At 43.3% G+C, this 16851-nt stretch overlaps 1 protein-coding gene across 1 annotated transcript in view; it reads right to left on the minus strand.

Annotated features, from left to right (window-relative positions):
- LOC144141270 (lysosomal acid lipase/cholesteryl ester hydrolase-like) overlaps positions 1-12509 on the minus strand; it is a 94173-nt gene extending 81664 nt beyond the window's left edge. The window contains exons 1-4 of the mRNA XM_077672846.1: positions 12317-12509; positions 7938-8052; positions 4202-4352; positions 1565-1657 (exon numbers count right to left, since the gene is read on the minus strand). Coding sequence (XP_077528972.1) covers positions 1565-1657; positions 4202-4352; positions 7938-8052; positions 12317-12506 — 549 coding nt within the window. The 5' untranslated portion in view covers positions 12507-12509. The remainder of the gene's footprint in view (positions 1-1564; positions 1658-4201; positions 4353-7937; positions 8053-12316) is intronic.
- Positions 12510-16851: the final 4342 nt, after the last annotated feature.

Genomic DNA, 16851 nt, shown 5'->3' on the forward strand with positions numbered 1-16851 from the left:
AGGAAAAGATAACGATGGAAGAAGGCTAACTATCACGATGTTTCCGATTCAGCCTAGGTAATGCGATGGCGTCTTGTGTTTTTATAATTTATTCAAGAAAACTAAACAGTTTAGGGTTCAACCTTTTTGATCACTATTCCTGATCGTTAGGTCAATATATGCAAACAGTAAACACATATTGCTTCAGAGAACGTGTCAGCTTTTTCTCACACCGATAGGCCGGGCCGCTTCGCTAAACCTCCCTGCAGCATTCTGCCTTAAACGACATCCTGAATGTCTAGTTTTGAATATTTAAACAATATTTCTATCATCTGAAACAAAATTAAGAAGTCATAATTTTAACAGCTTGGCTATTCTTTGTAGAGGCTTTCACAAAGGGAGGCGTGGTAACTCGGGTGCTAGCAAGCAAGAGGAAGAGGAAGCTCCAAGCCTACTTGCAGCAAGGTAAAAATATTCCTGAACGAGACGTTTGTACAGCGAAAGCAATTCTTCACTCCTTAGTCAAGTGGCAATGTTTGTCCTTCAAAAATTGTAGAGCAAAATGGAAACATTACGGCAATTGGAGGCAATACCTCAGTACATAAGTGACATTTGCAGTGTTCTTTTAATTTAAAATACATGGTTAGCTTATTTTGTCGATAGCAAACAAAATGATACGCCCTGAAAAAAAAATGTGTTGGCCATAAAATCATAAAAGCGCTCACAGCTCCCTCCCCTGTTGGTGTTGCAAGTTAAAAAGTAACAAAACATTCCAGTATATGGTGAAAACAGTGTCATACAGAAAAACTGAGGTGACGCAAATGGGAATTGTATTGCTGGCTGTGAGAAGTTGTACGAAGCTGTCTCGCGATTCGGAAACGCCTGGCAGCTTCGCTGTTCACATCAGCGCTCACGACATTAAGTCAGTGAAGCTGGGCTCTTTTCAAAAAAATAAATCAAGCGGCATGTATTGACGGAAAACCCAAAGCAAAAGTGCTGAGTAGTTGCCGTCAACGAAACGTTGCCTCCAATGTTTCAGGATGCTATTTAAAAAGCACAGGCTGCGTTAAGCAGCCTGTATTTTCAGGAGTGGCAGTAATAGTAGTAGAAAGGAGATTATATGAGCAAAGTACATTGTTTCTTTATGCGGTACGTTTTAATATCATTGCTACATTATATCAAATTTTTTCCCTCTTTTTCGGATTTATTTATTCGCTCTTTTGTAGTTTCGAACATTACTGTAAACTTTAATTGTGCTACCACAACCTTGGGAACCACGGACTTCTACTTATAGTAGCTTCCCAAAGGAATTAGCAACAATCATCCACCCGATTTTTCTCCGTGCAATCAAGGATTTTCGACATTTATTGTTTTTTTTTATTTACTACGCCTGTGCTGCTCCTGTATTAGGAAATTGTTGTGCAGTCTTTAACAAGAACTTGTGCCATCTTTTCTTTTCAAAAATGAGCGTTTGTAAAGCATGCTATGTTTTGGCGTTGGCGCCCCCTTGGCATGTGTTACACATAAATGAAACAACATAAAGTTAGATTATTGTAAACTACTAGCTCTTCAAAAAAACTCTTACCTGTATTGGTCCCGCAAAGGGAGCGGCGAATCGCACTGGGGAGGTGAAATAAGTGAGGTTCGCGACTGGTGCGTAGCCAATAAGAATGTTCACCTGCAACAAAAAACTTTTCAGACGACGTTCTGCAGGCCTAAATAAAGTTTATGCAGTCCACTTCAATCCAACGACAATTGTGAGAACAATTCTACCCTGGAGTGGTTCAACGGGGAAGCCGTTTTTTGTCTGAAGTACACGACAGAATATTATGCCTAAGTTATAATTAGGAATCCGGCTTTTCAGAGTTTATTTTTGGTAAAATTTGGAAAGTGTTTATCGGTGTCTATTTTTAGCAAAATGTCGTTGTTTTTCAGATTTGGTATGTTCTGAATATCCAATTCTTCGAAACTTAGATTTTGCTGCCCTTTGTTTGAAAAACTCCAAATCATAGGTGAAATGATATCTTATATCTTTTATGTTCTATTGTTTATTGCCTTATCTTGTATGTATTTGCATTTACTTACCTGTACCCACCCTGCAAAAGTCTCGAGAGAGACTGCGGTATTTACAAACAAATAAATAACATAAATAAAAAAATGAGTAATTCTGCACAATTTTTTCTGGCATATTTGCTACATAGAGACTTTTACAAATTCACAGAGTATGAAAGACAGTTCGGTTTTGCAATAAGTGATAGTTCTGCCGGCTAGCTTCCGGCGCACTTAAGTGTGTTTATTGGCTCTTCCCATACAAGGCATAATAGGCACTGAGTAAACTTTTAATGTTGTAAAGAGGAATTGTAAAAACGCACAGAATACGAGAACTTAGCACCATTTTAGTCGACTCCACCTGATTACCTTAAGAGTGAATGATTCATTAGTTTTGCAATTAAGCGGAGGACCTCGATTTTGAGGAAGATGATGAGAATAATCACTTTATTAAACCTAACTTTGTAGCAAATGCATCTTTCCTCGTCAAGTTTACGGAAACATTGTGTGAAGGGAGTTTGTGCGTGGGAAAAATATAATCAATACATAAAAATGAACCAAAACCAGAAAACAGCTATACAGTGAGTTTTGTTACAACGACTCGCACGACACAACTTGCGTCTTTCGATATTCTTTGTCAAAAACATATCTTTTGCTTTTACTCTATTCTGTTCCTCTATCCACAAAGCTCTCTTAGGGCGGTGTAGAGCTAAACAGATATGGTGAGGTAATACGATGGCCGATTTTTAGATTTCGGTGTCATCACTTTTGACTAGTTTGAAATTTTTTTTAAATTGCAGTACGCTTCGACCACTAACCAGATAAAACACCGCAGAAAAATCCCCAGAAAAGACGCCCTGGCAGCGGGCATTTGAACAGCCATGCGGCCATATAGTGAAACGTTTTACGGAATTGCTTAACTCACTCCATCTTTGATTATAGCGAAAAAAAAATACTCTTCCTTTTGATCTTATTATCAGTTGATTGTACAATACAATCAAAGTTTTGCATATTTTCAAGCAGTATTAAAAATCTCGTGACTGATTGTGTTACATATATTTTAGGCAATTTTATTATCTATTTTCTACATTTCACCCATTTACACCATTTCACCTATGTAATCATCACATTTGGTTCCTTAGGCAATGCTTTGTCTACTTCCCATCTATACGCTCATCATCACGTATGCTGGACTGGCCTTGCTGCACGTTCGAAGAATAAAGGGTCTCGGTCTTCGGTGCTGCATCAACAACTAACACCTCCATCTGCGGGCGTCCTATGGTACATATACGCACAAACATTCATGAATATGAACACACAAACACACACACACACGCACACACACGCACGCACACACACACACACACACACACACACACACACACACACACACACACACACACACACGTGCACACGCGCACAAGCACACGCACACGCACACGCACACGCACAAACACACACACGCGCCCGCACAGACATACACACGCAATCTTGAAGTAAGCCCCGCGGTTCTGGAACACGTATGAACTGTCACGTACAGTGGATTGGCCAGAGACCGTCGTGTGCTACTGGTGGCTTCAGCACCTCTAGAACAGGGACCCCTTTATTCATTGTTTATTCGACGTCATTAGAAACTTTCCAAAGGATGATCTCCGTAGCTATGTTCCGGGCCATAGTGTCGTAGTAACTTTCACATTCGTCTCCCACTTGGTGCGATCACAACAGCGGCTACTTTCTCGCTAATCAGGGAATATTGCTTAACATTCTCTGCTACCTTTTTGCGGACCACGAACCCGATCTTACGAGTTTTGCTTTCCCGATGCCCTCCATAACCCGCAATGGGCCTGCATTCACTACTTTAAAACTCAATCTGTTCTTCTAAGATTCCTTATCTGATATTACTTCATTGATTACATTGCAGCTCTTCCGAACCAACTAGGAAGCTGCCTTGACCCCATTTAGGTCAGTAGTGTTAGTCGTAGCCTCGTTACGGTTCTAGTGGCTGTTTGTCCGCACCAGGATTTCTTATCCCCATCGGCTTTAGCAGTGACCTCAACACAGTTTCAGATGTGCTCGCAAAAAGCAAATCTTCTGTAGGAAAATCCGCACTCGCTCGTTACGTTTTGTTTTGTCTGTGCCTTGCCGAGTTCCTGGAAGAAGCCGTTTGACTTGCCTTGTCGTTGTACTCCGGGCGGAGAGAAAACAGTACAGCACTGCTCGTGAAGCCTCGTGATGTGGTGAGCATGCCAATTTTGGTTAGCCGCGTCTTGTTCAGGATGTAGTCGATAACAGCCGAGAGGTCGTACCTTCCGATTTCGTCAAAACTGCGAAGTCCAATCCGTAGTGAATGTATTAGTACTGCTACCCTCTACCAGAGAGGAGCCGATCTCGCAGTAGGTAACAGTTGTACACGAGTCATTACCTTGTGCTGCGATTCTGTCGGAAAGCGGTATTTAGCCAATTATACGTTTTCGTTTCCCTAGATACAGCATTAGGCCCCCTAATATCGAAGTCTGAGAGCAGGATGGGGACTCCGTTAAAATTGTTTTGACTTAGGCCGCAGCAATTCAACCAACCTTTTTGTGTGCGGCTTCACAAACTCCCCTTTACCTTACAATTAAACTTTAACAAGGGTGTCCTGCATAATTTTCTGAAATATGTACAAGGACTCAATCCTTTTTCAATTGAAATAACCTATTTGCTTATAACTTGCGAATGCACGTAAATCTGTCCATCATAATTTACAGATCCATACTTCGCTGAGGGATAACTTTTTATTTGCAAAATCACTAAATGACCTTTTAAGGGAAAATGCCGCTCCCGGCGTCGGCTTGAAAGGTTGACCAAGAATTACCAGCAGCGCTAACTGACTAAATCAATAAACAGAAAATTAGGGGGTGAAGGGTTTGAACTAGGCCCTACAGCATTGGAACCCAAAGCGCATCCCCTGACAACATCGAGCCAAACAAGGTGAGGACGTTGAAACATTTGTTGTGGCCGGTGCATTAAAAACATGTATTCGAGATTTGTGTTGCGGCCTGTAGGAATAGGTTGCGCATTATAATTATGGAAGAAGCAAATAACGTTTGCTCTTACTACCAATATGTACGGATTGCAATAACTAAAAGAAGAAAACGAAAGAGAACAAGAGAACGCTCCCCTTCCATGGGAGCGTCAAGAACGAGCGGCCTGTCTGATGTCTTGCAATTCAATGGTTTGTAGGAGGCCAGAGGTGGTTTTTCGCATACTAGCATGGCCAGTTGTTTCGGAGAAGCATGGGTAACTCGGCATGTGTTTAAATCAAATGTTCCTTTTACTCGTATTTATGTTTTCTTGGAAGCTGCCATTGGGCCTAGAGTTTTCTCCTGGTGTGCCGCTGTGTTTTATATATGACCAGATAACGCTGGACTGGTCGTATCGAACCAGCGGTGCCACGAAAGCGAGTCGCGGAGAGGGCAGAGGCGAAGGAAGTCACCCCAGGCGACGTTCACCTCCCCTACTGCACTCGAAGTGGCGGCCGGAAAGATGCTTGCGCAGCGATGCCGGAGGAAGCCCCAGTCTCTGCGTATGTCACGTTCTCTAAGCGGGGAGGTCGTGGCACTTTCGACAAGGAGATTTAGTGCTTGGACGTTGCTAGTTACGTCTCGTGTTTCTTGAAGCACTCGCCACTGCTCGCCCCCCAAAAAATCAGCAACTACTCCAACAAAATTAACACTCTCATAAAATTGCCACACACAAGTTCAGTTCAACCGAGGTATGCCACAAATAAACCTTCGTGTTGCGTCCGTTCCCACCTATGCGACTTATCCGTGTTTTTTATGATACACAGGGAAGACTATCGTAAGTAATAAAGGAAATAAACGTTTAAACATATTCTGTACTTATCAAAGTACACTGCTAAGGTCGAGAAAAGGTTCGAACTATTGGCAGAAATTTATTTCTATTCCTACAATATACGTCCAAAACTGTTCACATCTAAGTATAGGCAGTTGCCTCCGCTACGCTTTCTTTTACCTAGAAACAATGCTGTGCATATCTTGTAAACGTCCTTTCAATGATGTGACAAGTTCTTTAGATCTCTTCATTTTTTTTGTCACGTGGTATGTTATTTTTACCTCGCACGCACTTATATTTGGATAATAAGTAATTTTTTATCTGGTGCAGATGCTATGAGATAATCTTTCCCTATGACAATCTCTCTAAAAGTGCAATTTCGTTTCACTCTCTACTCAGATATTTGTTATGTTTGGGGCAATTGACAAGCAACAGTCTCATTGCTTTGTTTTTATTGGTGGCAAGGCATTTACATCATTGCACCAAACATGTAAACATAATTCACCTTTTGCCCTTGTGATTAATTTACGATTGTGGGTTTTTGCTATTTTTCTCTTGCTTTTTTTAGTTATAATGTGTCTACATTGCCTTGTTCTCCCCTGTAATCTCTTTACTGGCACTCAGAAAAACCCCGACGAACGTCGTCGGAACAAATGGTTGAATAACGAAAATCATTTAGGTGAAGCACGAAGACAAGACGGCTATTAGTTTTTATGGCAATGTTTAACTTCGAACAACTTCACGAATAGTGGTGGCCTTGTTTCAGATGCCATACAAGAGATCGTCAAAATAAAGAACACCAAAAGAAACACTCAGGCTATAGGATGTAGTCAGTGATGCCAGATCTACAGCAAAACATTCATTTATAAAACCAAAAGAGCTTTCTTAGTGGGGCTACTGGCGTCTTAAAAATGTTGCAGTTTGCAATAGACTTTGAGGTCAACCCAAAAGCTCTGTATCCCGGCCGCGGCGGCCGCTTTTCTGATGGAGGCGAAAAGCAAAAACGCCCGTGTGTAGGAGATTTCGGTGCACGTTAAAGATCCCCAGGTGGTCAAAATTAATCCGGAGCCCTCCACTACGGCGCGCCTCATCGCCTGCGCTGCGTCGGTGCGTTAAACCGTGCAATCAGAATCAGAATCAAAAGCTCTGTAAGATTTATGGACACACGGCACGAGCCTGAAACCCGGATTGCATTTTCTGCAAACGGTGACATGAAAATAGCGAAAAAGCAATGGTTCTAGATAAGACAATACACCCATCTCTCATAAATAGAGTGTAATAGTATACCTTCATGTCATAAAATACGCATTGGCATACATTAGATCGTTGATTGATGCGTTTACTTTGTGCGTAAGAAATGGACGCATGGGCTCGTTTTTTGTTTGCGGTCTTGGAACTTGAAGGTTGCACCATGAATTCAACGAACTTTCTTTGTGTTCGACCACACTTTCGCACTTATCTCAACTTTCTTAATAAAGGGATATTAAAGTTTTTTATGCGATGTGTCTGTACGAACTAATTATCGCGTTATTACAGGATTACAACCATCACTCCATCAAAACACTAATTTTGTGTTAATTGTAGTTGTTTTTGGTTCACCAGAATCGAACATTTAATGAGAACATTAGCTGTCGCAGCAAGAATGGGCATCATTTTGACTCTATCTTCAGTTGGACTTCAAGAAATCTAGTGAAACGACACCAGTGATGTTTATTGCCAAATAACGGGCTGACACAAAACACAACCCAGTCGCTTTTAGTCTTTCCTGCATCTGATTTTCTACAAGACAGTGACTGCTTGATTGATCACGCCATTTAAAAAAAAAGCGCTGTCTTTACGTTTCGTATTTGAAAAATACCCCTGCGAAAGTGCGGTCATAAGCTTCAGGGTATTACACGTTGTTTATAGTATGCAAAATTACAACGTTGGGCAGGTCAGGTAAATTTACGTTGAACACCGTTTCCAACAGCTATATAAATATACGAGAAATATAGTATTGTTGAAATATGTTTAGACAACACACTGAGAGGCTCGTATGAGGCTCGATGACATTTTAGCACGGATACGGCACTTGCCTCCAATTCCAGAACTTTGGGTCTCTCGTCGTCAGAGTCTGGTGAAAGTTTGACTGTGGCCCTCCTCTACAATTCACAAACCAAACGTCGAACCCAGCATCCGAGAGTAAAAAGCCTGATACAGAACCAGCAAGAAAACATCGAAATATATAGTTTTGTACAACAATAAGACTTGTCAAACTAGTTGTTCTTAAATTAAATTTTGCGTTATCTTCAGCCTTCAAAGGGAGTGTTGTCTACGTGATGCAAAAGGTTACAAAAAAGGAATAGTGGTTTAAAATGACGCCGCAGACGCCTTAAGAACAAGAGAGCTTCAGGAGGTAGAAGGCATCCATGTGTATATTCCACTCCACATATTTCGCCCCGCGAAAACACGAAAATTTTAAATGGGCAAATAAAGCATTGCGATACCTATCATTTTGGTGGAAAGATGAGCCTTAAGGTTTTTTCTTGAGCTACAACTCAACGTAATGTTACAACCAAGAAATGCATTTTGAACAGTTACATGTTCCAGCTCCTAAGGCGTGTACTACGGGCGAGAGGGTCTTTTTGTTTGCATTTAAGTGCTGTAGGATTGGCCGAAGCCGGCTAGCCTTGTACAGTATTCACCTTCAGAAGAAAACTCACGAAGCCATTTACGTCATTTGCCATCGCTCAATATGAGCTAATTATTTCATTTTACCATAAACAGATCTAACGGAACTACTGGTGATCCACACTAGCGCCACCTCACTGCAAGAATTGTTTTTGTGCGGCGAACCACAACTTGTTGCCTGAACCTAGGGTAGTTGAATTAGCATACGCGTATTGTAATTACATCAGGAATTACCTCCCGGAAAGGCATTCCAAAATGTGCACGCCGTTTTCGAAGATACCTCTATGCTGCTTTCGTTTTTACCGCGCAGTGCCGTAACGAAGGATGACCCAAAATTATCGTTAAATTAGTGCGCACCAGTATTAACACCGACCATAAAAACTGAACACAAGAAGTTTTTTTGACTAATTTCAAGAAATTAACAATAAGTTCAGAAATTCACCATTCCTCCACTTAATAACAAGAAATATACATCATAAGTATGCAAACTACAATACATGCGAGGCACCATATGCTGTGGATAAGTTGCAGTTTTCCGCAGTTAAACCTAAACACAAAATGTGGCAGTTCATATCATACCCCTCATGCAGACATATAGTTCGTCCCGGTAGCTAACGCTATAGTTCGAATTACGGTAAATTTTGGAACTGTGCAGTGGCGGTAAGATACATCTTAAAAAAATAGTGAAATATATTTGGTTATAGCAGTTTTTTTATTTCTGCCTAGGTTTTCGCTTAGAAGTATTATAAAATTGAGCGAAGTAAACAAAAAACATTTGTAATTTAGTTCCGAAAGAAAAAGGTATACCATTCGTCTCTTGAAGCCGTGTATTGAAAAGAACTATCACGACGGCCCGTGATCGCAGCGCCAGATTTCCCTCTAGTTTATATATTAGTATAAAACTCTATGGATGAGGCCGTGCTCGGTCAGTTCGTTGTGCTGCAGTGGCAGCCGAAACACTTCCTTCGTCCCAGAAAGTTAACGCGTAATTTGCACCTGCCCTTTTTTGTATTCTGTGGCCAAAACGTAGTTCGGAGCGTTTTTTTTTGTGATCGCAAAAATTGTGCCGACGTAGGTTACTAATCAAAACTTGTGCCGGCGTACTTTTTTAGTGTTATGTAGCAGGAAGTTGGCATATGTTATTCCGGGCATTCTAAATTATTAGCCACAGGGAGGCATGTGAATGCCGAATGATATTTTTACTAGGCAGAACTCCTTTGACAGTAGTAGTAGATAATTCTTTTCGATGGATAAAAAAAGTTAGCAAAATGCAAATACAAAAATGGCTGAATATGGCGATACTTCCTAATAGGAAATTTTAATGGAACGGGAACTGCAGTCTTCTCAGCGATGGCGAAAAGCTGCTGTTTCTGGGTCGCGCACCTCTCATTCAGGTGTAGACAGTGCTGAGGCCGTAGCGTTTCATACTAATGTGTACTAGAGGGCAATCTCGCGCCACTGTCTTGGGGAGCGCGCTTCAGCGAGCGTTTCGTCATGTACCGGCCCGGCACGTTCCACTTGCCCTTGGCATGGCTCCTGAACAGGCTGAAAGTTGCCTCTGGCTGCAAAAACGTGACAATATTACTCTAAAGGATTGTTGAAATTGGTTTTGTTATTATAACAGTGAGCTTCCAGAAAGGTTTATTTGTCAGTAATTATTTAGAAGCTTTATGCACGATGCAGAAAAAAAAGTCACCTTTATGGCGTCGAGACAAAAAAGAACCAGTATGGCTAGCTAAACCAAGTCGGCGAGGAACGTCGCTAGCTGCAATGGCGGGGCCCACGGCGGCCCGTGATCGCAGTGCCAGGTTTCCCTCTAGTTTATATATTAGTATAAAACTCTATGGCTGAGGCCGTGCTCGGTCAGTTCGTTGTGCTGCAGTTCGCGGGTTCGAGTCCCGGCCGCGGCGGCCGCTTTTCTGATGGAGGCGAAAAGCAAAAACGCCCGTGTGTACGAGATTTCGGCGCACGTTAAAGATCCCAAGGTGGTCAAAATTAATACGGAGCCCTCCCCTACGGCGCGCCTCATCGCCTTCGTTGCGTCGGCGCGTTAAACCCTCACAATCAATCAATCAATCGTTGTGCTGCAGTGGCAGCCGAAACACTTCCTTCGTCACAGAAAGTTAACGCGTAATTTTCGAACGCACGACTGAGCCCGTTGCTCTGGCGTTATCTCCTAGCAGGTTGCCGCCGTGCACCACGTGTCGCCCGGCACTCGTGGTACTTCTCTTTCCTGCTCACACTTTGGTCATACTCTCCTCCTCTGCTTTCCTTCTCGATCTCTCATCATTGTCCGCCAACGGCGGACGCGCGAAACAACAGAAGCGGTCGCTTCAGAGCGGTGCTCTATAAACGACCACCACGATTTCAGAGCGGTAAAAAACAATCGGCTCATTTTGCATTTGACAGCATCTAGCACGCCACATTTACCCTGCCGCATTTGCACATTTTGAGTCTAATTTGTGCTTGTGCGACTGCCTTAAAATTTGTTTTTGCTCCGTCCTCATTTGCTGCCCTTCTTTTTATAATGGTGACAGGCAGCGATAACTTATGATGACGCAGTTTTGCTGATACAAGGATTTCCGGCCCGAATTCGTGCTTGTACTTCATAAATAGCGTTGATATCCCACTTTTTTGTCTCTATGACGGCGTACTGCAGTGCTCCGTTCTGAAAAGATCGGAACATAGGCATGATGGCCTGAGACGCCACGTTTCCAACGCAGGTTCACTGTTTGCGGAGTTTCTTCACGGCTACGCCAGGAAATTACTCCTAGGCGATTTACATTTGAGAAAACGACGCCACAGTCAATTTGCTGCTGTGAATTCCAGAAAAACGCGTGCTGCTGTCTACTGTAGCACGTGCCAACGAACAGCTGGTTTCTTAGCTTCGGCTTGAAAAGACAATTTGGGGACAAATAGTTTTTTGCAGCCACAGTGCTGGCACTTGTCAAACTATGGATGTAAAACAGAAAACTTAACCGTAGTTTTGTATTCATGACATAAGAAACATCTGTGTTTGTATTAGCATTTTCGTGTCTCCATTTTCATGCGATCGGCAGCAGAGTGCTCCGTCGAGGGGCGGCTGTCCACGAGGCCAAAAGTTACCTTTTTGCGCTGCGCTTCATGGAAGCTACTAACAGAAGGAAACCAGCATCTATCGACCTAAAGTCTCTATTTTTGTGTAAATTTCATGATAAAAAGAGGACCCGCTAGGGAGGATTCTCATACATAATAAACATCGCACATATTTTTTAAGAAGAATATTAATAACAAACACCAGGGGCCCCACATTCAGAGTACGCCGTGGCTAGGGTGCTCTTGTTCTACTCACGTGCCGTCAAATTCATTCGTCATGCGGCACGCACAAGGGTAGCTCTCTTTCCGCTCGGACAGTGGTATGGCGCTAGCAACTGCTCTGGAGACCCGAGTTGAAAGCGCACACGAATGCTGTGTTTTTATTTACCGTTTTCAGCGGTGGCCATTTTATTTCCCGGACGGCAACAACAACGTCCTATTTTGTCGAATCCGGCGTTCAGGGCGGCAGCGTTAGCAACATTTTAGAATGTGGTGATTGAAAAAAGATGGTGCAGGTGGATGGCGCTTTTACGTGCCTTTTGGCGCCAGTAATCTGCCGCCTGCTGTCACTGTACGGCATAATTTCGGCTTATTTGAAAAACACAAAAATTATCCATTTAGCAAAGCGACTCTCAGGTTCACAACTAGGGGTGAACAGGTATACTACCTGGCAATCAGATTTTTACAAAAGAAAACATCTATCGCTTGCCTGGGCTCTGAGAAGGCAAGTTGGACACCCATGTGACAGCATTTGCCAGGATTCCGTGCACGAGCAGAACTGCGGGGCGTTGGTTCTGCACATCACCAGTTGGCGGATGTGGAATCCTGTCTACTTCCAGAATGTAGCCATCCTCTGTGGTGACCTTGTGAACTTCCGCATTGTACCCGAACTTCCGCATTAGATCAGCCTAGAAAACCACAGTACACATATCAATTCCTTGTGGGGGGAGCAGGTATGCTCACTACGGAGGTGCAAAGTGTTGTACACGAACGTGCACAGACTCTTGGAGCGTGTAGGTGAATATAAAGTTTTTGTTGCGTAAACATTTTGGGTGACTTCTCCGAGACACCTCTCTGTCTGTGATTGTTGGGGGACGAAAAGCGCTCCATAGGTGTAACTGGATTTCGTAAGTCACAAATTTGGCTTTCTACACGGTGCAAAATGCCATATCACTTCCACTCGGGTGACGACAGGGATGTTTGATCAGTTTGTAGAACGTTGTGTGGCAGTGTGTGTGCACAGGATACAGGTTGTGTGACAACCCGATGTGAGAGCAGCGCAGAGATAGGAAGAGATGCTGTAAGTACACGCGCCGCCTATGGTGTGCAATGCACTTTAAAAAATGGGGTGTTGAAAATGTTTCAATTTCGACCACAGAGATTCCACTGCAGGTATGCGAGAATCAACCTGTCTCTCGTGCGTTCAAGAGGCTTCCCGCTCGCACCTTGGGGCGCGTGAGTGTTTGCGACGTAATGCTATTTCAGTGTTGCTGCTTAGTTTAGATGACCTTGTGAGACTCAACAGCCGGATATCTCTTACGAATTTGGTCACGTGTACACGTTCAAGTACAATTTCTTATGTATGACATGCGGCGATTTTTGAAAGCGGAACAAAAGGTGAAAGAAATGGATCTCCAGCTAACCTCTGGCCTTGAACAATCAACTGCTACTGTAAGCCCCATAAAATAGGATAGTGCGTATAAACAATCGTCCCCAGAAAGCAACACCACGAGAATTATCACCATCTCATTTCCCGAAAACGTCGCAACAGTTTCGACATGTCCAATGCACCCCATGACTGCTAAGCCAATTTTCAAATCTAACAACGTAGCTATAGAACTAAAAAGCGAGCTTTGTTGCCGATGCAACAGGGGTGAGCCCAAGGAGCATGTCTAAATGAAGGCGAGTCCTTTTAAAATAAAAACAATGCTGCAAAGCTCCCTGAAGAAGTTTTGTGTAGACACGCTTGGTAAGTACGTCGGCCTTTTAGAAGTATTCGCGTCACGTTGGTTTCCAAAAAGTCACGCAGACTTCTACAGGCCAGCCGCCAGGCCACCTCTAGGGCGTTGTATCTGTATACGCAAGTAATTATTTCCCGGCCTGTCTTGTCTTCAATCAAAGCGTGAGATGTCAATACACGATTTTTCAACTAATATTGATAAGTTACATTGCCAGCCTTTGAATATATCGCCCATATAACTAGATCGCTTTCCTGGTGATTGAAGGTAGATAGTATTTTGTGGAACACTGAAGATGTAGGAATCCACTATTGTGCAAAAATACATGGGAGACTCTGGGATGCTGCTATATATGCTAATATGTCGATATCTGCACACAGTGGGAGTTCATTTGTTGGCAATAAAAGCACAAAAATCCTTGCGTTGTAGACCAGATATTGGCGCACTTAAAATTGGTTAAAGTTGCTCAGTATTTAAACCACTTTTTACCTTTCCGCAACGCCACCCATATATACTAAGTATTTCGACCAATCGTGCACAACAATCTGTGAAGTGTCTTATTTCTAGTTTCTTAACTAAGGCAAGGCTCTGAGACAAGTTATCGACTGATCCTGCATTACATCCGTTAGAGCGGCATCCTGCGAGCCTTACTTTTTACAAAAAAGACAAGTATATTCTTACGTTGCGGAACTTACGTTGCGGAATAAGTTGCAGTTTTCCGCAGTTAAACCTAAACACAAAATGTGGCAGTTCATATCATACCCCTCATGCAGACATATAGTTCGTCCCGGTAGCTAACGCTATAGTTCGAATTACGGTAAATTTTGGAACTGTGCAGTGGCGGTAAGATACATCTTAAAAAAATAGTGAAATATATTTGGTTATAGCAGTTTTTTTATTTCTGCCTAGGTTTTCGCTTAGAAGTATTATAAAATTGAGCGAAGTAAACAAAAAACATTTGTAATTTAGTTCCGAAAGAAAAAGGTATACCATTCGTCTCTTGAAGCCGTGTATTGAAAAGAACTATCACGACGGCCCGTGATCGCAGCGCCAGATTTCCCTCTAGTTTATATATTAGTATAAAACTCTATGGATGAGGCCGTGCTCGGTCAGTTCGTTGTGCTGCAGTGGCAGCCGAAACACTTCCTTCGTCCCAGAAAGTTAACGCGTAATTTGCACCTGCCCTTTTTTGTATTCTGTGGCCAAAACGTAGTTCGGAGCGTTTTTTTTTGTGATCGCAAAAATTGTGCCGACGTAGGTTACTAATCAAAACTTGTGCCGGCGTACTTTTTTAGTGTTATGTAGCAGGAAGTTGGCATATGTTATTCCGGGCATTCTAAATTATTAGCCACAGGGAGGCATGTGAATGCCGAATGATATTTTTACTAGGCAGAACTCCTTTGACAGTAGTAGTAGATAATTCTTTTCGATGGATAAAAAAAGTTAGCAAAATGCAAATACAAAAATGGCTGAATATGGCGATACTTCCTAATAGGAAATTTTAATGGAACGGGAACTGCAGTCTTCTCAGCGATGGCGAAAAGCTGCTGTTTCTGGGTCGCGCACCTCTCATTCAGGTGTAGACAGTGCTGAGGCCGTAGCGTTTCATACTAATGTGTACTAGAGGGCAATCTCGCGCCACTGTCTTGGGGAGCGCGCTTCAGCGAGCGTTTCGTCATGTACCGGCCCGGCACGTTCCACTTGCCCTTGGCATGGCTCCTGAACAGGCTGAAAGTTGCCTCTGGCTGCAAAAACGTGACAATATTACTCTAAAGGATTGTTGAAATTGGTTTTGTTATTATAACAGTGAGCTTCCAGAAAGGTTTATTTGTCAGTAATTATTTAGAAGCTTTATGCACGATGCAGAAAAAAAAGTCACCTTTATGGCGTCGAGACAAAAAAGAACCAGTATGGCTAGCTAAACCAAGTCGGCGAGGAACGTCGCTAGCTGCAATGGCGGGGCCCACGGCGGCCCGTGATCGCAGTGCCAGGTTTCCCTCTAGTTTATATATTAGTATAAAACTCTATGGCTGAGGCCGTGCTCGGTCAGTTCGTTGTGCTGCAGTTCGCGGGTTCGAGTCCCGGCCGCGGCGGCCGCTTTTCTGATGGAGGCGAAAAGCAAAAACGCCCGTGTGTACGAGATTTCGGCGCACGTTAAAGATCCCAAGGTGGTCAAAATTAATACGGAGCCCTCCCCTACGGCGCGCCTCATCGCCTTCGTTGCGTCGGCGCGTTAAACCCTCACAATCAATCAATCAATCGTTGTGCTGCAGTGGCAGCCGAAACACTTCCTTCGTCACAGAAAGTTAACGCGTAATTTTCGAACGCACGACTGAGCCCGTTGCTCTGGCGTTATCTCCTAGCAGGTTGCCGCCGTGCACCACGTGTCGCCCGGCACTCGTGGTACTTCTCTTTCCTGCTCACACTTTGGTCATACTCTCCTCCTCTGCTTTCCTTCTCGATCTCTCATCATTGTCCGCCAACGGCGGACGCGCGAAACAACAGAAGCGGTCGCTTCAGAGCGGTGCTCTATAAACGACCACCACGATTTCAGAGCGGTAAAAAACAATCGGCTCATTTTGCATTTGACAGCATCTAGCACGCCACATTTACCCTGCCGCATTTGCACATTTTGAGTCTAATTTGTGCTTGTGCGACTGCCTTAAAATTTGTTTTTGCTCCGTCCTCATTTGCTGCCCTTCTTTTTATAATGGTGACAGGCAGCGATAACTTATGATGACGCAGTTTTGCTGATACAAGGATTTCCGGCCCGAATTCGTGCTTGTACTTCATAAATAGCGTTGATATCCCACTTTTTTGTCTCTATGACGGCGTACTGCAGTGCTCCGTTCTGAAAAGATCGGAACATAGGCATGATGGCCTGAGACGCCACGTTTCCAACGCAGGTTCACTGTTTGCGGAGTTTCTTCACGGCTACGCCAGGAAATTACTCCTAGGCGATTTACATTTGAGAAAACGACGCCACAGTCAATTTGCTGCTGTGAATTCCAGAAAAACGCGTGCTGCTGTCTACTGTAGCACGTGCCAACGAACAGCTGGTTTCTTAGCTTCGGCTTGAAAAGACAATTTGGGGACAAATAGTTTTTTGCAGCCACAGTGCTGGCACTTGTCAAACTATGGATGTAAAACAGAAAACTTAACCGTAGTTTTGTATTCATGACATAAGAAACATCTGTGTTTGTATTAGCATTTTCGTGTCTCCATTTTCATGCGATCGGCAGCAGAGTGCTCCGTCGAGGGGCGGCTGTCCACGAGGCCAAAAGTT

This window comes from Haemaphysalis longicornis, unplaced genomic scaffold (genome assembly GCF_048455015.1).
Source record: "Haemaphysalis longicornis isolate Haplotype H1 unplaced genomic scaffold, Haemaphysalis longicornis Haplotype H1 scaffold_6, whole genome shotgun sequence".
Lineage (NCBI taxonomy): Eukaryota > Metazoa > Arthropoda > Arachnida > Ixodida > Ixodidae > Haemaphysalis > Haemaphysalis longicornis.